The sequence below is a fragment of the Carex rostrata genome, chromosome 3, assembly GCF_964058835.1.
Source record: "Carex rostrata chromosome 3, lpCarRost1.2, whole genome shotgun sequence".
Lineage (NCBI taxonomy): Eukaryota > Viridiplantae > Streptophyta > Magnoliopsida > Poales > Cyperaceae > Carex > Carex rostrata.
The window spans coordinates 10653080-10675428 of NC_135920.1; the positions used below are offsets into that span (position 1 = coordinate 10653080).

Consider the following 22349-nt stretch of genomic DNA (forward strand, 5'->3'; position numbering starts at 1 on the left):
CATGAACAAAGCTAAAAATCTTTACTTTAAACGTTGTAGAAATATGGCTAAAGAAACGTCTTTCTCTTTACGCTACCTACTCGAAAAGGTAGACATACGTGAGAAAAAGGAATATATCCTAAATACACCGGTCCCTGCTTAAATAGTACAGAGCAGCTCTGTCAGTACTCACACGCTTCGTATGACAAGTGATGATGAGAAACTGGAGAAGCTTAATTGTCCATTGAGCCACGAGTTGGCCACGGAAGTTATCCTGAACTCATTTCCTCTCAGCTATTCGGAGTTCATTGTGAACTCCCATAAGCAAGAGTTGGATAAGAGCTTGCAGGAGCCCCAAGGGATGCTGAGGATCACTGATAAAGACATCGAGAATAGCTCTCATGTCCTCATGATCCAAGAAGGTGGGAGGAAGATCAAGAAAGCAAAAGGGAAAAACGGCGATTAAGTACAAAGGCAAAGGGAAGTTGGTTCCAGGAACGAACTCTCCCAAGATAAATGTTTCTGCTAACTCTGACTGCTATTTTAGCAATAGCAAAGGTCACTGGAAGAGAAACTGCCCGGAGTATCTTGGAGATATGAAGTTTGAGAATGTCTCAAAAGTCTCAGTCTCAAGTATTTATGTTATTGAAATTAATGTTGCGAACTCTCTTAATGATTGGGTACTGGATACCGAATCATGTGCTCATATTTGCACGAATATGCACTCACTAAGAGGAAGTTACGCAATAAGGAAGTACAACTCCGAGTTGGAAACGGAGCACAAGTTGCAGCCGTTACAGTCGGTAGGATAGAATTGTACTTGCCTAGCGGGTTTATTCTGGAACTAGAAAATGTTTATTTTGTTCCTACCATTTCTAGAAATATCATATCAATCTCATGTTTAGAGATGAATGGTTTCTCGTTTGTTATAAAGGACAATAGATGTTCTATTTATAAAAATGAGACATATTATGGATCATCTTACTTGTTAAATGATCTTTATATGCTAGAAATAGAAAACCACGTGTTTAACATCAATAACAAAAGACTCAAAACGTTTCATGAAAGTATTAACTTACATGAGACATAAGTCTGAATCCTTTGACGAGTTCAAGGAATTTAAGACTAAAGTAGAAAATCAACTGAACAAAAGTATTAAGGCATTACGGTAGGACCGTGGAGGCGAATATTTGAGTTATGGTTTTCAAAACGTACTTAAAGGAATGTGAGATAGTCTCACAACTCACACCTCTAGGGACACCGCAATGATTACGGTGTTGCCAAGAAAATGAAACAAACTATGCTGGACATAATTCGTTCCATGATGAGTGACGCCACCCTTCCAAAATCATTTTGGGGACACGCACTAGATACTGCCGCACTAACGATAAATATGGTTCCATCCAAGTCAGTTGAAAAGACTCCATACGAGTTATGGTTTGGGAAATCCCAAATATGTCTTATCTTAAAAATGGAGTTGCGAAGTATTTGTCAAACGCCTGACGTCTGACAAACTTGGTCCCAAATCTGACAAATGCTTTTTCGTAGGGTATCCTAAGGAAATGAAAGGATATTACTTCTATTACCAGTCCGAGAACAAATTAGTTGTTGCTCGTCATGGTATACTTTTGGAGAACGAGTTTCTTGCAAAAGGAAGTAGTGGGAGTAATGTAATACTTGAAGAAATTCAAGATACATCACACAATACAATATCTGAACTAGATCAGATTAACCCACCTCTTGATTTTTTGGCTGATGAGCATCTGGAAGTACCAAGTCCACAAATAGTTGTGGATGAGGTTCTAGTCTCGAGCTCAAGTGCTTCAACGCAAGTTGAAGTAGAACTGGATCCGCAGACAGTTGTGGATCAAGTTCGACAGCCTGAAGAACAAGTGCTACGTAGGTCAATGAGAACAGTCCATGCACCCGAGAGGTACTTGGGACTGCACGAGGTCTCAGTTTTGACACTGAAGATCCTCTGACCTATGCGGAAGCAATGGATAGGCCTAACTCTGATAAATGGCTGGAGGCCATAAGATCCGAAATACAGTCCATGTATGACAACACGGTTTGGAACCTAGTTGTACCACTTGATGGGGTGAAGCCCATAGCTAACAAGTGGGTTTTCAAAGGAAAACAGACATGGATGACAATATGACTATTTACAAAGCACGGCTAGTAGCGAAAAGGTTTCAAACAAATTCTGGGAATTGATGAAACTTTTTCACCCGTGGCTATGTTTAAGTCAATTCGGATACTCCTAGCAATTGCCGCATTTCATGATGATGAAATATGGCAAATGGATGTCAAAACCGCCTTCTTAAATGAAAATTTAAGAAGAGGATGTGTACATGACACAGCCTACGGGTTTTGAAGATCCAGAGAATGCTGGGAATGTATGCAAGCTTCTTGAATCCATTTATGGGTTGAAGCATGCATCACGGAGTTGGAATCTTCGATTTGGCGAAGAAGTCAAAAGCTTGACTTCGTCAGATGCGAAGAAGAATCTTATGTGTACAGAAAAACTAGTGGGAGTGTCATCGCCTTTCTTAAATCTTATATGTAGATAACATACTCTTAATAGGAAACGATATTCCTCTATTTGCAATTAGCCAAGTCTTCATTAAAGAAAAGTTTTCTCGATGAAGGACTTGGGCGAGGATGTCTATATACTAGGCATAAAGATCTACTGAGGTAGATCAAAGAGACTTATAGGATTAAGTCAAAGCACGTACATTGACAAAGTGCTGAATCGGTTCAGCATGCAGGATTCTAAGAGAGGATTCCTGCCAATGAATCATGGTGCACTGCTTAGCAAGACTCAGTGTCCTTCGACAACTGATGAGCAAAGCACTATGAGTAGAGTACCATACGCTTCGGCTATTGGCTCTATCATATGCGCCATGTTGTGCACTCGCCCAGATGTCTCGTATGCTTTGAGTGTGACGAGTAGATATCAGGCTAATCCAGGCATAAAGCACTGGAATGCTGTAAAGAATATCCTTAAGTTCTTGAGGAGAACTAAGGATATGTTTCTCGTCTACAACGTTATCACCTAATACGAGAGATCGTAAACATCATAAGATCTGCTTATAATTAATTATAAAAGATATAATTAATATAAAGGTGATGTAAAGATAAGTAGAGTTGACACAGTCAGCAACACAGCTGATCCACTCACAAAATCTCTTCCTCAAGCCAAGCACGAGATGCTTAATGCTTCTATGGGTCTGGAACACATAGAAGATTGGCTGTGTGATTTTCTCAGGATCTACGAGATCTTAGAGAATAAAGAGTTTTGTATATAAGTAGGGTCTACGATGATTGACTCCTAGCTTAAGTGGGAGATTGTTAGTTTGTAATAATCTAGAAGTCAATAATACGATAGTTTATCATAAAGTTTTGTTCATGAATTGAATGTTTATTTATATAGCATTTTGTTGCCTTGAGTATTATTGAATTTATGGATCATTTCGAGTTCATGACTGAAATTGTGAAACTCCATAATATAGATGATATATACTCTTAAAAGGTCACTGACCAAGGTAATTAGCAGGAACACTAATTACCGCTATAAGGTTAGTATGTGGATTAAAAGATGGTTAAGTTTTACAAACCACCTGACACGAGATGTCATTTTAATCACATAGATACATGTTTTAGAAACATGGTATTTGACAGACCCCGAATGAAACATTAAATAGAATTGTGTTCGTGTCATTTATGTTTTCATTCAGTGTCACGTTCTACAGTATGAGGTATTTATCGTTCCCACTGAGAAATATGTATGTGTGATTGTTATCCACCGCTGTCCGTAAAAAGCAGTCATAACGGTAGCTTTTCCATATGTATAGCTTAGCTGAGGAAGTGATAGTTTACCAAGAATACTATTTGTCCCTCGTATCTCTATATGAGCTATAGCATCACTGGGCCCCTTGATAGAGTAAGATTATCTGCTAGCGGTATAATTACAAGAGTAATTATATTTGATAATCTGCTCAAGATCAAGAAAAGATTAAGTTAGCAAGGATGACACACATCTACCTTGAAACTAATCTGATAGCTATGAGACAGAAGAACAGGCACAAGTAAATTGTTTACTGGATCGTGATATTGTACAGTACAGCATCATCTGTGTAATTGGATGGTCATGATGTGTTGCCAGATGCCACCCATGACTAACAGAAGTTAAAACAGTTTTAACTCTGTTTACCAACATAACACAGATCCTATTGGGTCACACCATATAGGAGCTACTCGGAGAATCTTACTGATTAATTATAAATTGATTATAATTAATATTAAGATGGTTATAATTAATTATACGTGTTATAATTAAATTATAAATGTTATGTAAAAATAACAAGCAAAAACATTGGTTAATTTATAAACGTGTATGACACGTTGTATAAAAGTTAACCGGTTAATTTATAAATGTGCAGGACACATTGTATAAATTATCGAAACAACAAATAACCGCAAGAAAAATATATATAATTATTCAGAATAATTATACGAATATTATTTGTGTTCGGGCCGAGGGCATTCGAGTCTTTTCAGATTCGTCCTTATCCGCATGACACGTCATCGATCCTATCCAGATGACACGTCATCGATACCGAAACAAATAACCGAAAGAAATATATATATATAATTGTTCAGAATAATTATACGAATATTATTTGTGTTCGGGCCGAGGGCATTCGGGTCTTTTCAGATTCGTGCTTATCCGCATGACACGTCATTGATCCTATCCAGATGACATGTCATCAATCCTATCCACAAGGGCAAAATGGTCATTTCACACCTATGCCACCTTGCATGTGTAGAAGCATGGAGAAGAATATGGAAGGGTGTGGAAGGGGTATTTTGGTCATTTCACATATAAAAGGATGAGGTGTCAATGGCATATCTTGTAAATAGGCCGAACTTGGAGGGCATTTTGGTCTTTTGCAACCGAATCTAAACACTATAAATAGGGGTGGAGGGGTAGAGAGAGAAAGATATATTCACATATATACATATGCACATTCACATGTATCTTTTCGTGCAGAAACGAATCGGTATTTTCTCTCTTTCTCGGTTTCTCTCCCAAATAGTGTTTCGGTTGAGAAAAGAAAGTTATACGTAGTTGACGTATAATCTTGCGGGTTGTTGTGGAGAATATTTACGGGATCGATGAATAGTGTTTTACCGAATTTAGCGGTATGTCAGTTTTGCATATTGATGAAACTGAGCAATCGAAAATTCGTGTTTATGGGTTTTCGTCTTTTCCCCGTGAATAGTGTTTTTGCAGAATTCCGCGGTTTACGGTATTTCTGGCAGAAGAAATAAACCGCTCTCCGGTTAGTCCTGGTGGATAACCGATAGAGGTATCACACGTGTGATACTCCGAGTCGATTCCTTCCCTGGTGAGGCTCTACTCGCTCGGTCTGCATTCCAACTGTGATTTGGAAACAAGGTATAAATATGTTATATTAATCTATTTAATTTGTAAGTAGATTAAAGTTTTAGAAATCAATCATGGAGTAGATCTGTAAAAGGATTAAATTGGGTTTTGATGCCAAAGGAATACTGAAGGTGGACCGCCTTGGAAAGTTTCCTGACATACCCCGTTTAATCCTGAGCTTAAGTTGGCCGTAGAAATTTTTGTTTTACGGTCATTCCGCAACTTAAGCCTAAAAGCGGTTTCCGGTTAGCACCGCGTGAAACCCAACACCTAGAACATGTATCTATGTGATTAAAATGACATCTCGTGTCAGGTGGTTTGTAAAACTTAACCATCTTTTAATCCACATACTAACCTTATAGCGGTAATTAGTGTTCCTGCTAATTACCTTGGTCAGTGACCTTTTAAGAGTATATATTATCTATATTACGGAGTTTCACAATTTCAGTCATGAACTCGAAATGATCCACAAATGCAATAATACTCAAGGCAACAAAATGATATATAAATAAACATTCAATTCATGAACAAAGCTTTATGATTAATTTATCGTATTATTGACTTCTAGATTATTACAAACTAACAATCTCCCACTTAAGCTAGGAGCCAATCATCGTAGGCCCTACTTATATACAAAACTCTATATTCTCTAAGATCTCGTAGATCATGAGAAAATCTCACAACCAATCTTCTATGTGTTCCAGACTTATAGAAGCATTAAGCATCTCGTGCTTGGCTTGGGAAGAGGTTTTGTGAGTGGATCAGCTGTGTTGCTGATTGTGTCAATTTTTGCATATCTTTACATCACCTTTATATTAATTATATCTTTTATAATTAATTATAAACATCTTATTATGTTTACAATCTTAGGCGATAACGTCGTAAACAAGAAACATATCCTTAGTTCTCCTCAAGAACTTAAGGATATTCTTTACAGCATTCCAGTGTTTTATGCCTGGATTAGCCTGATATCTACTCGTCACACTCAAAGCGTACGAGACATCAGGGCGAGTGCACAACATGGTGTTTATGATAGAGCCAATAGCCGAAGCGTATGGTACTCTACTCATAGTGCTTTGCTCATCAGTTGTCGAAAGACACTGAGTCTTGCTAAGCTGTGTACCATGATCCACTGGCAGGAATTCTCTCTTAGAATCCTATATGCTGAACTGATTCAGCACTTTGTCAGTGTAACCACTAATCACAAGCTCGGAATCACCACCATAGACGAGAAACATATCCTTAGTTCTTCTTAAGTACTTAAGGATATTCTTTGCAGCAATCCAGTGCTCTTTGCCTAGATTAGCCTGATATCTACTCGTCACACTCAAAGCGTACGAGACATCAGGGCGAGTGCACAACATGGCGTACATGATAGAGCCAATAGCCGAAGCGTATGGTACTCTACTCATATTGCTTCGCTCATCAGTAGTCGAAGGACACTGAGTCTTGCTTAGCTGAACACCATGAGACATTGGCAGGAATCCTCTCTTAGAATCCTGCATGCTGAACCGATTCAGCACTTTGTCAATGTACGTGCTTTGACTTAAACCTATAAGTCTATTTGATCTATCTCGGTAGATCTTTATGCCTAATATATAGACAGCCTCGCCCAAGTCCTTCATTGAGAAAACTTTTCTTTAATGAAGACTTGGCTAATTGCAATAGAGGAATATCATTTCCTATTAAGAGTATGTCATCTACATATAAGATTAAGAAAGGCGATGGCACTCCCACTAGTTTTTCTGTACACATAAGATTCTTCTTCGCATCTGATGAAGTCAAGCTTTTGACTTCTTCGCCAAATCGAAGATTCCAACTCCGTGATGCATGCTTCAATCCATAAATGGATTCAAGAAGCTTGCATACCATCCCAGCATTCTCTGGATCTTCAAATCCCGTAGGCTGTGTCATGTACACATCCTCTTCTTAAATTTCCATTTAAGAAGGCGGTTTTGACATCCATTTGCCATATTTCATAATCATGAAATGCGGCAATTGCTAGGAGTATCCGAATTGACTTAAACATAGCCACGGGCGAAAAAGTTTCATCATAATCTACACCGAGAATCTGTTTGAAACCTTTCGCTACTAGCCGTGCTTTGTATACAGTCATCTTACCATCCATGTCTGTTTTCATTTTGAAAACCCACTTGTTAGCTATGGGTTTTATCCCATCAGGTGGTACAACTAGGTTCCAGACCGTGTTGTCATACATGGACTGTATTTCGGATCTCATGGCCTCCAGCCATTTATCAGAGTCGGGCCTATCCATTGCTTCCGCATAGGTCAAAGGATCTTCAGCGTCATAGGCTGAGATCTCGTGCAGTCCCAAGTACCTTTCAGGTGCATGGACTACTCTTGTTGACCTACGTAGTACTCGTTCTTCGGGCTGTTGAACTTGATCCACAACTGTCTGCGGATCCAGTTCTACTTCAACTTGCGTTGAAGTACTTGAGCTCGGGACTAGAACCTCATCCACAGCTACTTGTGGATTTGGAACTTCCAGATGCTCATCAGCCGAAGTATCAAGAGGTGGGTTAATCTGATCTGGTTCAGATATTGTATTATGTGATGTATCTTGAATTTCTTCAAGTATTACATTACTCCCACTACTTCCTTTTGCGAGAAACTCGTTCTCCAAAAATATACCATGACGAGCAACAACTATTTTGTTCTCGGATTGGTAATAGAAGTAATATCCTTTCGTTTCCTTAGGATACCCTACGAAAAAACATTTGTTAGCTTTGGGATCAAGTTTGCCAGACGTCGGACGTTTGACAAATACTTCGCAACCCCATATTTTAAGATAAGACATATTTGGGAGTTTCCCAAACCATAACTCGTATGGAGTCTTTTCTACTGACTTGGATGGAACCATATTTATTGTTCGTGCAACAGTTTCTAGTGCGTGCCCCCAGAACGATTTCGGAAGGGTGGCTTCACTCATCATGGAACGAACCATGTCTAACAGAGTTCGATTCCGTCTCTCAGAAACACCGTTCCATTGTGGTGTCCCTGGAGGTGTGAGCTGTGAGACTATCCCACATTCCTTTAAGTATTCTTTAAACTCAAAACTCAAGTATTCGCCTCCACGGTCAGAACGTAGAGCCTTAATACTTTTGTTCAATTGATTTTCTACTTCAGTCTTGAATTCTTTGAACTTGTCAAAGGATTCAGACTTATGTCTCATCAAGTAGACATAACCGTATCTACTGTAATCATCAGTAAACGTGATAAAGTAAGAAAAACCATTTCTTGTGCAAGTACTCATAGGTCCACATACATCCGTGTGTATAAGACTTAACAAGTCACTTGCCCTTTCGCCCTTTTTGGAGAAAGGCGCTTTGGTCATTTTACCTCGTATACAAGATTCGCATGTGTCAATTGATTCCAGATCAAATTTACCAAGAAGTCTATTTTTATGTAACTTCTTGATGCGTTTCTCATTTATATGACCAAGGCGACAATGCCACATGTAAGTCGTGCTTTCATGTGATGCTTTGAGTCGTTTGTTATTGATGTTAAACACGGGTTTGTCCATTTCCAGTATATAAAGACCATTCATCATATATGAAGATCCATAATATAATTCATCTTTGTATATAGAACATCTATTGTCCTTTATTACAAAAGAGAAACCATTCATCTCTAAACATGAGATTGAAATGATGTTTCTAGAAATGCTAGGAACAAAATATACATTTTCTAGTTCCATTACAAGCCCGCTGGGTAGACACAACTCTATATTACCAGCTGTTACGGCTGCAACTCGTGCTCCGTTTCCAACTTGGAGTTGTATCTCCTTGTTATGTAGCTTCCTCCTATTTTTCAGTGCTTGCATATTTGAACAAATATGAGCACATGATCCGGTATCCAGTACCCAATCATTAATAGAGGTTGTAACGTTAACTTCAATAACATTGATACTTGAGACTGAGACTTTTGAGACATTCTCAAATTTCATATCTTCAAGATACTTCGGGCAGTTTCTCTTCCAGTGACCTTTGCTATTGCTGAAATAACAGTCAAAGTTAGCAGAAACTTTTATCTTGGGAGAGTTCGTTCCTAGAACCAACTTCCTTTTGCCTTTGTACTTCGGAGCCACCTTCTTTGGGGCTTTCTCTATTTTCCTCCCACCTTCTTGGATCATGAGGACATGAGAGCTATTCTCAATGTCTTTATCAGTGATCCTCAGCATCCCTTGGGGCTCCTGCAAGCTTTTATCCAACTCTTGCTTATGGGAGTTCACAATGAACTCCGAATAGCTAGGAGGAAATGAGTTCAGGATAACTTCCGTGGCCAACTCGTGGCTCCACGGACAGTTAAGCTTCTCCAGTTTCTCATCATCGCTTGTCATACGAAGCGTGTGAGTACTGACAGAGCTGCTCTCTACTATTTCAGCAGGGACCGGTGTATTTCGGATATATTCCCTTTTCTCACGTGTTTGTTTTTCGAGCAAGGAGCGTAGAGAGAAAGACGTTTCTTTAGCCATATTACTACAATGTTTAAATGTAAAGATTTTAGCTTTGTTCATGTAATGTTTTATTCTAATAATAAAACTCCCACTGCAAATTTGTTCTATTCCCGTTTTGCAGTAGGACCAAGATCCCTATTTTCACTAACAACCAAGGCAGTGTATGCATATCTTGGCTATCAGTTATCTTAGGTAAGCAAACTTGCTAATCACATCTCTTTGCGATTCTTGGTTTCGTTAAAACATCACGTGTATTTAACGAAGACTTTGCCCCAAGCCCAAAACTGTTTTGGAAATCATTGGTAAGTAACCTCACTCTATTTGGTTTGATATGTCGGACATAACCCTCGACCACCAAAGGTAAAAGGCGATGTCTACTGAGTAGTTTAATCATCAACCAATGAACAATGGTTTGAGGAGGATAGAGTGGGAAGGGCATACTACTTAGTATTTAATGGGTTGGTGTTTATGCTTAACAGTGCCAGCAATCTCTAAAAGAGATATGTCAGGAAGAATGATTAATGTGATTCTATTCGTATCTTTAAGCGACCTCTTTCATATGCTTCATTAAGCAGTCGTGGAAAGGAAGTCTAGAGTACGAAATGTGATCGCATTATTTTCTATCCTTAACGTGCCAGAAAGAACGACTAATGTGATTTTATTCGTATCTAAAGAGACCTCTTTCATATGCTTCATTAAGCAGTCGTGGAAAGGAAGTCTAGAAAGGATACCGAATATGATCCCCATTACTTTCTATTCTTAGCGTGCCAGAAAGAACGACTAATGTGATTTTATTCGTATTTAAAGAGACCTCTTTCATATGCTTCATTAAGCAGTCGTCGAAAGGAAGTCTAGAAAGGATACCGAATATGATCCTCATTACTTTCTTTTCTTTTAGCAGTATCTCTTTCATATACTTAGCTTTTGTTAAGAAGTCAGTTCTTGCAACTGACTTTAGACATTCTAGCGGACACGTGAAAGTCGTCTGCCGGAAAGACAACGGTGAGTTCCTTCACAAATCTTTCTTTGACATCATGTTCTTTCACGGTTCCATGAAAGAGATAAATCTAATTTATTCAATTCATATCAAAGCAGTAAATCTAATTTACTTATATACGGGACCAGGTCAGGTATATTTATTTATCAGTTCCTAATTCTTTATTTTGCAGCTATGCTCAGTTCTTTATTCTATACCGTTTAAAGCATATAAACAGTTTACATGTTTTTAAAACAGATATTCTTTTCGTTCCATAAAGCAATTTGGTAACGTGACAAAGTTCCTTTTCGGCCAGCCATTAGGACATGTAAAAGGGGCTCCCAGGAAAGATTGGGGTCACGAGGACCGCTTAGACTCAATCTTTCCTAGACAGAACCATCTCTTTTACGGTGTGGAAATGACAGTTCTTACTAAGGTACTTTATTGCTTCATCACATTCTTCGATGAACTTTATTTTCCGAAGGTTTTCGAAAAGGCGAAAGATTTACACTAAATTTTGCCATTTCAAAAGCGTTAAAGCAATTTGGTAACATGACAAAGTTCCTTTTCGGCCAGCCATTAGGACGTGTAAAAGGGGCTCCCAGGAAAGATCGGGGTCACAAGGACCGCTTAGACTCAATCTTTCCTAGACAGAACCATCTCTTTTACGGTGTGGAAATGACAGCTCTTACTAAGGTACTTTATTGCTTCATCACATTCTTCGATGAACTTTAACGCGATCAAAAGTTTTTGAAAACGAAAATATAAAGAAAGCATAAAGAAAGCGTAAATCTAATTTAACTTTCTTAGTCGGAAAAATCGAACCAAGAAAATCTCATTTCTAATCGGTTTTGGACTTGTGCTGCAAATGTAAGAATTTAAACCGATACGCGGTACATGCATCTTATTTGCATAAGTTATAACTTTAGAAAATCAATCAGCAGGAGAGCCTTGAGCTCTGATACCACTGTTGGGTTTCGAGGAACGGTTCAAACCCATTTAATTAGCTTAAGCTGCGGAAAGAGTAAAACAAAAATTTTTACATCTAACTTAAGCTACGGATTAAATGAATCAAGAAGATTCGTTTAATCCTATTTACAGATCTACTCCATAATTGATTTCCTAAAGCATTAAATCTATTTACAAATTAAATAGATTAATATAACAATTTATACCTTGATTCCAAATCTTAGTTGGAATGCAGACCGAGCGAGTAGAGCCTCACCAGGGATGGAATCGACTCGCAGTATCACACGTGTGATACCTCTATTGGTTATCCACCAGGACTAACCGGAGAGCGATTTACTTCTTCTGCCAGAAATACCATAAACCGCGGAATTCTGCAGAAACACTATTCACCGAAATAGGGACAGATTAAATATATTTAAGACTCCAAGTTATTCAGTTTCACTTAAAAAGCAAAACACGAAATACCGCAGAGTTTGCAAAAATATATTTTTCCGAATCTCGTAATAACCGAAATCAGGGAAGAGAGAAAAACCGATTAACAAAGTAATCAGATTAATATGTGAATTAGCAAATTTTCTCTCTACCCTCACCCCTCTATTTATAGTGTTTTGAGGAGGTTCGCAAAAGACCAAAATACCCCTCAAAACAAATCTATTTACCAAAAGCCCTTGACACCTCATCCTTTAATATGTGAAAAGACCAAAATACCCCTTCCACACCCTTCCACACTCTTCTCCATGTTTCTACACCCCTAAGGTGTCATGCAAGGTGGCATAGGTGTGAAATGACCATTTTGCCCTTGGCCCATTAAGGCATGAATAGTAAAAGGCTTTGATTTTGGGCTTTGACTTTGGGCCTTTAATTTTAATTAAGGCTTTGATTATTTTGGGCTTTTAAACCCATAATTCAAATCCATAATTAACAATTAAAATTCCAAATCATATATATATAATTGTCATGTACAATTATATTTCTTTTCGGTTATTGTTCGGTAACTTTTATACAACGTAACGTGTACGTTTATAAATTAACCGTTGTTTCTGCTTGTCATTCTAAATGACATTTATAATTTAATTATATCACGTATAATTAATTATAACCATCTTAATATTAATTATAATCAATTTATAATTAATCAGTAAGATTCTCCGAGTAGCTCCTATATGGTGTGACCCAATAGGATCTGTGTTATGTTGGTAAACAGAGTTAAAACTGTTTTAACTTCTGTTAGTCATGGGTGGCATCTGGCAACACATCATGACCATCCAATTACACAGATGATGCTGTACTGTACAATATCACGATCCAGTAAACAATTTACTTGTGTCAGTTCTTCTGCCTCATAGCTATCAGATCAGTTTCAAGGTAGCTGTGTGTCATCCTTGGTAACTGTATCTTTTCTTGATCTTGAGTAGATTATCAAATATAATTACTCTTGTAATTATACAGCATGCAGATAATCTAACTCTATCAAGGGGCCCAGTGATGCTATAGCTCGTATAGAGATACGAGGGACAAGTAGTATTCTTGGTAGACTATCACTTCCTCAGCTAAGTTATACATATGGGAATGCTATCGTTATGGCTGCTTTTTACGGACAGCGTTAGATAACACTCACTCATATATATTTCTTAGTGGGAACGATAAATACCTCATACTGTAGAACTTTGACACTGAATGAAAACATAAATGACACAAACACAATTCTATTTAATGTTTCATTCGGGGTCTGTCAAATACCATGTTCCTAGAACATGTATCTATGTGATTAAAATGACATCTCGTGTCAGGTGGTTTGTAAAACTTAACCATCTTTTAATCCACATACTAACCTTATAGCGGTAATTAGTGTTCCTGCTAATTACCTTGGTCAGTGACCTTTTAAGAGTATATATTATCTATATTATGGAGTTTCACAATTTCAGTCATGAACTCGAAATGATCCACAAATGCAATAATACTCAAGGCAACAAAATGATATATAAATAAACATTCAATTCATGAACAAAGCTTTATGATTAATTTATCGTATTATTGACTTCTAGATTATTACAAACTAACAACCAGTAGGTGAGAGCTACAGGTTGAAGCCTCGCACAAGAAATCAACTTAGATAGGAACACATGTCAGCTCTGCTCGAGGGCCATGCGACCCGCATCAGAGATGATGCGAGTCGCATGATAGGACCAGAGAAGGCAAAGTTTGGGATGAAACCTGAGACCCTGGGAACGTCTTTTATCATTGTTCAAAACCAAAACCTTTAATTGCTTTCATTTACTGTTAATAGAATTGACACTCGAAATTAGGAAATATAAACAAACCAAACCCAACTTTTCACACTTCTAGTACCTAACTCGGATTAGTAAGAATTTAGAACTCGAATTATACCGTCCCTGAGGATCGATACCTTATTATACTATACGGATAGGACTGTGCACTTGCAGTCTTAGACGAGAGTAGATTCAAGGTTTAAACTGGTACAGCTAGCTGTACCTGAAACTTTGTAGCATACTTTTGTAAGCGAACACAAACTATTCTTAATTTGGAGATTTTTAGCTTTAATAGGAATCAGCTCCTGTTATGGTAGTCCTGCTAAAGCAATATAGCATATCTTCTTGTAAATCACAAATTAGAAAGAGAAAAGAAGAATATTGCAGTATCTTGGCTTTCTCTTACATAGATACAGCAGGTGTTTGTTGGAAAGCCTCACAAAAGAAAGTGTATTTTACCAAAATTAAGGTTCAAATATTATCTCAAGCAATATATTGCATTTATTAGCAGTATCCCAAAATAATGGTTCAGAGCATTTCTCTTAATAATTATGTTGTTTTTTTTGTAAAGAGATGCGAATTTGAGAAGACAAACTTTTCTGTTTTTTTGTTGCTACATATTACAAGAGAGAGGGTTTTTATTCTTTTATACATGCTTATTTCTGAGGAGGGTTCAAATGCATCCAAATTTTTGTGCACCCAAATGCACCCTATCTTTCAAATCCTTTTTCTCCGTTTTCAAAGTCTGAATAGTCAATCCGAACCGTTAGATGCGATCTATATATTAAGATGTGCTTAGAGACCAAATTTCACATTTTTTGAATTTTTTTTACTATTTATTAAGCCACTTTGAAAATCGCTAATTTTACATTTTCTGGACCATTAGATCAGCGATTTTCAAAGTGGCTTAATAAATAGTAAAAAAAATTCAAAAAATGTAAAATTTGGTCTCCAAGCACATCTTAATATATAGATCGCATCTAACGGTTCGGATTGACTATTCGGACTTTGAAAATAAAGAAAAAGGATAGGGTGCATTTGAGTGCACAAAAATTTGGGTGCATTTGAACCCTCCTCATTTCTAAGTTACCGTTGATACCCAGAGATGGTACCTAACGGTACATTCATTTAATCTCCTAATTACACTTTAGCCCTTTTTTCTTATTTTACATTTCTACCCTTCTACTTTCAATTATTCTCAACACTCCCCCTCAAGCTAGGATTATAGATGTCGAGTAATCCTAGCTTGCTTGTAATTTCTTCAAACGGTTTTGGATCCAACCCTTTAGTGAAAACATCCGCTAGTTGATTCTCACTTTGAACAAACGGTGTTTCTATTTCCTTGGCTTGGACCTTCTCTCTAATAAAGTGACAATCAACTTCTATATGTTTGGTCTGTTTGTGAAATACAGGATTTTGAGCAATGTGACGTGCGGAGTTGTTGTCACAATACATTTTCATGGGTTGATCAACATTGATTCTCATGTCTTTGAGCAATTGCTTGAGCCATATCAATTCACTCGCGGTTGATGCCATGGCTCGATACTCCGCTTCCGCGCTTGATCGTGTCACAGCATTTTGCTTCTTGCTTTTTCATGTGACTAAATTTTCGCCTACAAATGTGCAAAAACTGGTGGTGGATTTTCTATCAAAGCTACCGGCCCAATCTGCATCGGAATAGCCACATATTGCATTAGAATTATTATTCTTCATCCATATGCCCTTTCCGGGATTTCCTTTTAAATATCTTAGAACTCTATTTATGGCATCTAAATGTGGTGTTCTTGGTGAATGCATAAATTTACTAATTTGGCTTACGGAAAAAGAAATATCCAGACGTGTTACCGTGAGGTAAATTAACTTTCCTACAAGTCTTTGAAATTGGTTTATATTTTCTAAGGGTTCACCATCCTCGGTATTTAATTTATACTTATTATCTATTAGTGTAGAAGCCGGTTTACAATCTAATTTACCGGTTTCTTTTAACAAATCCAAGGTATATTTTCTTTGTGAAATTAATAGGCCTTTGTTTGAAAAAACTACTTCTATTCCTAAAAAATATTTTAAATATCCTAAATCTTTAATGTCAAAATTTTCTTTTAATTGGGATTTGATTTTTCTAATTTCTTCTAAATCGTTCCCGATAATTATTAGATCATCTACGTATACTAGCACAAGAGTTGTATTATTTTCTTCATTTTTTGTAAACAATGAATGGTCGGCATTGCTAATCTTAAAATTGCAAGAAATTAAATAAGAGCTAAGTTTGCCATACCATGCTCGTGGAGATTGCTTTAATCCATAGATTGATTTGTTTAATCTACAAACAATGTTAGAGGTATTTTCCATTTTATGGCCCGGTGGTAGTGTCATGTACACTTCCTCTTCAAGTGTTCCTTGAAGGAAGACATTTTTAACGTCCATTTGGTATAGGTTCCAACCATTATTTACGGCAATAGAAAATAAAACTCTAACGGTATTCATTTTTGCAACCGGTGCAAATGTTTCATTATAATCTATGCCATATATTTGTGTAAATCCTTTGGCCACTAATCTTGCTTTGTACCATTCTATTGTACCATCACAATTATATTTGGTTTTGTAAACCCATTTGCAACCTACGGGTTTTTTATTTTTTGGTAATGGAACAATTACCTATGTTTCATTTTTTTCTAGAGCTTTTAGCTCTTCTTTCATGGCTTTATCCCAAGTTGGATTTTGAATGGCCTCTTGATAATTTTTTGGTTCTATTTCCCTTTCTATGGTTGTGAGAAATGCTTGGTATGAAGGTGAAATTTTATTGTATGAAACAAAATTTTGTATAGGATATTGAACGGTATAGGTCACATAATCTCTAAGTCTAGTAGACGGTTGTGATATTCTAGTTGTTCGTCTAGGTCCCGAATTATTTTCTACTTCGGTTTCATTTATGTTATCACTATTTTCATCTATTTCTTCTTCATGATCACTTGTATCATTTTCATTTTGAACAAAGTCTTGGTTTTCAAAGTAGGGAATTATGGAGTTAATTTTTTCATTTTGACAAGACACTTGAATTTCTCCCCCTTTCTTGAAATATGGCTCATTTTCAAAGAATACAACATTTCTAGAAATAAATATTTTTTTATTAATAGGGTCATATCATTGTACCCTTTTTTAAAGGGTGAATATCCTAAGAAAATAGTTTTTGTTGATACATAATCTAATTTATCTTTTCTTTTAATATGTACAAAACTTGTACATCCAAATATTTTTAAGTGATCAAAAGTGATTTTTTGTTGGCAGAGAATTTCTAGTGGGATTTTATTTTCTAGCTTTGAACTTGGTAATCTATTAATCAAATATGTAGCACAAAGTATGGCATCGGACCAATATAGTTTAGGGACATTACTTTGAAACATTAATGTTCGTGTCATCTCTAATAAGTGCCTATTTTTTCTTTCTGACACTCTGTTTTGCTCGGGTGTATTAATGCAAGTTGTTTGATGTATAATTCATTTTTCTTTAAAAAAAGTTTGCAAAATTTTTGTTTATATATTCCGTCCCATTATCCGATCTAAATATTTTTAGTTTGGCATTAAATTGATTTTCTATGAAATAAAAAAATTCCTTAAAGTTGTTAAAAACTTCATCTTTTGATTTGAGTAAATATAACCAAGTGGTTCTTGAAAAATCGTCGATAAAGGTAACAAAATATTTAAATCCGTTATACGATTCAATTGGGGCTGGTTCCCATACATCCGAATGAATCAAATCAAACATAGCTTTACTTTTGCTAATAAAACTAGAAAAAGGAAGTTTTGTTTGTTTTGCTAACTTGCAAACCTCACAATTAGTACAAATTAAATTTTTACAATCCAAAATATAGTTTAAAACCTTGTCGGAGGGATGCCCAAATCTTCTATGCCAAAGATCAATATTAATAGATTTAGCGGAAGCACAAAGATTTATTTTTTGTAAATCCAAAATATAGTGTCCATTTTCAAGAAAACCTTCACAAATTTTCTCCCCGGTTTTCCGGTCTTGAAATATAACATTTTTACAAGAAAATATTACATTACAATTAAAATCTTGTGTTAATTGTTTTACGGAAAGTAAATTTATAGGAAAGTTTTTTAAAAATAAAACTTTATTAATTTTTTTATTGAAAAGATTCATTTCACCGACACAATTAATTTTTTCTTTCATACCATTTGCTACTAACACATATTGGTTATGTTCGGGCAATTTCAAATTGGTAAGAAATTTTTAATTTCCAAACATGTGATCGGTAGCACCACTGTCAATAATTATTTGGTCAAAAAAATTAAAATTTTGAGAGAGATACAATACCACATGAACTAGGAATTTGTTTTTGGTCAGCAAGCATCACAGATAGTTGCAGGAAAAGATATTGTATTTGATCACCAGACCCGTTTGACCCGCTTGCGCAGTCACTGGATCCCTCCAGTTTTATATGAATGGAGAGGAGCTCACACACAGCCCTTTCCCATCTTTTTCTGTCTCCATTTTTTCATCTTTCTGTTTTTTCCACTCGCCTCCCCCTCTGTTCAAACCACTTCCACCGCCCCATTTCTTCCTCTTTGGTCGGAGGTGTGGTTGGAGGAACCAGCACTCGTCTTTCTTGTGCCCTTCTTTCTTACAATTTTCGCATCTAGTTGTTTGGTCTCCCCGCACCTCGACCTTAGGGTTAGAGCTCGGTTTTGCAATGATTTTGGCATCGGTTCTATCAGAAGGCTCGGCTGTGGAGGACAAATATTTCCCGAGTATTTCATGGAGGTAACTCAAAGTTTCCATGGAAGGAAAGAGGGTTTCTGATAATTTTTCGATCACTGTTTTTTTGTGTTGTGTACCAGGTTGTTGATTTTTTGTGTTTCTGTACCAGTTTTGCTGGTTACTGGTTTAAGGATTGAATTTTTCTGGTATTGGTTGCGATTTTTCTGAACTTTGATAAGAACAGATATGCTTGAGGGTTTCTGGTATGTGATCAGATTTTCTGATTTTTTTCTGGTATGATCTGACTCAGTGTTTTGAGCCTTAATGGTGCTGCAGTTCTTCGTTAGCTGCAGTCTTGTAGTTTGTTATTTGCGGAATTGAGACAGAATTAGATATCCCGCTCTGATACATGTTGTTTTTTGTAAAGAGATGCGAATTTGAGAAGACAAAAACTTTTCTGTTTTTTTGTTGCTACATATTACAAGAGAGAGGGTTTTTATTCTTTTATACATGCCTATTTCTAAGTTACCGTTGATACCCAGAGATGGTACCTAACGGTACATTCATTTAATCTCCTAATTACACTTTAGCCCTTTTTTCTTATTTTACATTTCTACCCTTCTACTTTCAATTATTCTCAACAAATTCCAAAGCAGTTCTCCATACAATTCTTACATGACTTATCTTTTTAGATAATTTTTAATGGTCTAATTTACAGGTTAAGGATTGAGGCATCCCTGTGTGCTCCTGTTGCAAAATCAAGGAACAGATTTGTTATTAAAGCTTCTATAAAGGAGGGCAGTAAGAATTCAAGTGTGCAGATTGAGAGAAGGCATCAGGATGGAGTTTATTTTGACAAAAGAGGGAAATGGAGAGCCTATGACCGTAAAAAACTGTCCAGGAAAAAGGGTAAAGATACTAATTCACTTCTTCTAATTGCTCATTCTATCAGAAGTTTGTTTGGTAAGACCCTAATATTGTTCGTAAATGATACAAATAGCGTGCTAGCCATGACTGGTATCAACATGGCAATGTACCAAGCCTGTCCCGGCAATGTACCAAGCCTGTCCCACACAGTGTACAGATATATGAAGGAAATCAATCTGAAGAAAATGAGCACATTCTAGTTCGGGTGCTTTTCAGCATAATTCGTTAATCTCTTATCTGTTTGGCAATCTCTTTGCACAGGTGGCTCATTAAGGGGGCGTGGATGGAAATACGGATCCGGGTTTGTGGATGGGATCTTTCCAGTTCTGAGCCCTATTGCACAGAACATTCTTGAACTTGTTCAATTTGAATCAGACAGTGCTAAAATTTGTAAATGCTTTGACAATCTGCCCCCGACACATGGTTTGTGGGATGACCTCATAAATGTAGCAGTTCAGCTTCGAATTAACAAGCAATGGGGTCCTGTTATATCAGTAAGCTTTGTTGTAGTGTTCCATTTTTGCTGAGCGTTACTCTTTAATTGAGTCCATGTAGTTCAATTAGTCTCAATTGACCATGGATTGTAGAACTTCACCTCAAAAAACAGTTTTGTTTTTGAAATTGTGTCTGGAGTTAAACACATTTGCCGCATTTAAACAGAAGCGAACTTAAGGCAAAGCAAAGAAAAATTTATAAAGGTAATAAGCGTCAGAGGTGTAAAAAATGTTCTGTTGGTTGGTTATAGGACCATAGTAGACACTTATAACCAACCAATTATTCCATATGCTTTGTCATTTACTTGTAGTTTCTAAAGTACTCCATAAGTTCATAAATTAATTTAAATGTTTTTTGTTCTTAGGTGTGTGAGTGGATTATTTATAAGAGTTCCTACAAGGCTGATGTCATATGCTATAACTTGCTTATAGATGCCTACGGCCAGAAATCACAATTAAAAAAGGCAGAATTGATCTATTCACATCTCCTAGAGGCACGCTGTGTGCCAACTGAAGATACCTATGCTCTTCTTATAAAAGCTTATTGTGCATCTGGGCTGATACACAAGGCTGCGGCTGTTTTATCTGAGATGTGCCAAAATGGGATCTCTCCAAGTAAATACTTCTCTCTCTCCATAATTGAATCCTGATAATTGTGGAAATAATATGTATCTTTGCTTATCATTGTAATATATATGGTAAAACATAAACCCTAAGCCAACAAAACCAATTATAATTATCGTTCTTCCAAATGCAACCATTTATTTCTGGAAATGGTGTTGTATAACTAAAATTAGAAGTATCTGTAATATTATTATGGTAGTTGATACTTGGTAAAGCTTATTCTTGAGCCAGGTTTTCATTTTCGACATACAATTCTTATGGCCTTATTACTAAGAAGCATCTCATTTGGTTAGGTGTGGTTGTGTATAATGCATACATTAATGGGCTATTGAAAGGGAGGCAAACCCACAAGGCAGTGGAGATTTTTCACAGAATGAAAAAAGATCGGTGCAAGCCTTCAGCAGAGACATATACCTTAATGATTAATCTTTATGGGAAGGTTTGTTAATATGTGTTTATAAGGTTTTTTATGATATCCAAAAGAATGCTATGTCTTTTCATTGTTAACAAAGTTAACTAGCATTAGATACTGAATTTGATAATTTAATGCAGCTTTTTGTTCATTTTATTTCATGGGTTGGGATCCTGCGACAATGAACTAACTTGAGAATTTTGACAATCCTCAGAAACTGCTAATTATGGAATCCAACATTTGCTAATGTATATCGTACATATGGAAAATGATGAAAATTGATGCAAGTTTTGACGATCATCAAACAACATGAAATTTGCAATAGTCTGTAGTTTGATATAAAGGTTTTGAGGGAATACCAAATGACAATAAAGTTGCATGAAAGTTGATATACAACCAATACATGAGGCTAGCAAAATGTCTGTAGTTTTTTTTTTATACTTTTCTTGGTTTAAATTGAAAAATGTTGTCAATTAATCCATTGTTAATAATCCTCTCCTTTTGTTGCAGCTTATTTATTTATTTTTTATTTGTCCTTGTCTCAGGCAAGCCAGCCACAGATGGCCCAAAGGATCTTCGACGAGATGAAGTCAGAGGAGAGTAAACCAAATATCTGCACTTACACTGCATTAATCAATGCCTTTGCACGGGCGGGCCTCTGCCACAAGGCTGAGCAAGCGTTTGAAGAGTTGCAAGAATCTGGGATTGAACCCGATGTCTATGTGTATAATGCCGTCATGGAGGCTTATAGGTAAAATATTGATCAAATTCTGGTGATCAACTAGCATTATATGGTGTTATCCTTTTTAAAATAACACCATTTAGTACTGAAACTCATTTTGGTGCCTATGAAATGATATCCTAATTTCTTTTATTACAAAGAACGATATGTGTTCCAGTCGTGCAGGTTTTCCATATGGGGCCACTGAAATATTCTCTCTGATGCAACACATGGGATGTGAACCAGACAGAGCTTCGTACAATATCTTGGTTGATGCATTTGGCAGAGCCGGTCTTTATGCAGGTAAACTTAAAATCTCTTAAGATTATTTTGAG

At 36.6% G+C, this 22349-nt stretch overlaps 1 protein-coding gene across 2 annotated transcripts in view; it reads left to right on the forward strand.

Moving 5' to 3' along the window:
• Positions 1-22349, forward strand: part of LOC144551434 (Tetratricopeptide repeat (TPR)-like superfamily protein) — a 34164-nt gene that overhangs the window by 9797 nt on the left and 2018 nt on the right. The window contains exons 1-7 of one of the 2 annotated variants that reach the window (XM_078299389.1): positions 18616-18899; positions 19555-19745; positions 20025-20257; positions 20623-20872; positions 21175-21320; positions 21839-22044; positions 22193-22317. In XM_078299389.1, coding sequence (XP_078155515.1) covers positions 18829-18899; positions 19555-19745; positions 20025-20257; positions 20623-20872; positions 21175-21320; positions 21839-22044; positions 22193-22317 — 1222 coding nt within the window. In that variant the 5' untranslated portion in view covers positions 18616-18828. Of the gene's footprint in view, positions 1-18615; positions 18900-19554; positions 19746-20024; positions 20258-20622; positions 20873-21174; positions 21321-21838; positions 22045-22192; positions 22318-22349 lie in introns of those variants that run through there. The other variant, XM_078299390.1, reaches the window with a different exon arrangement.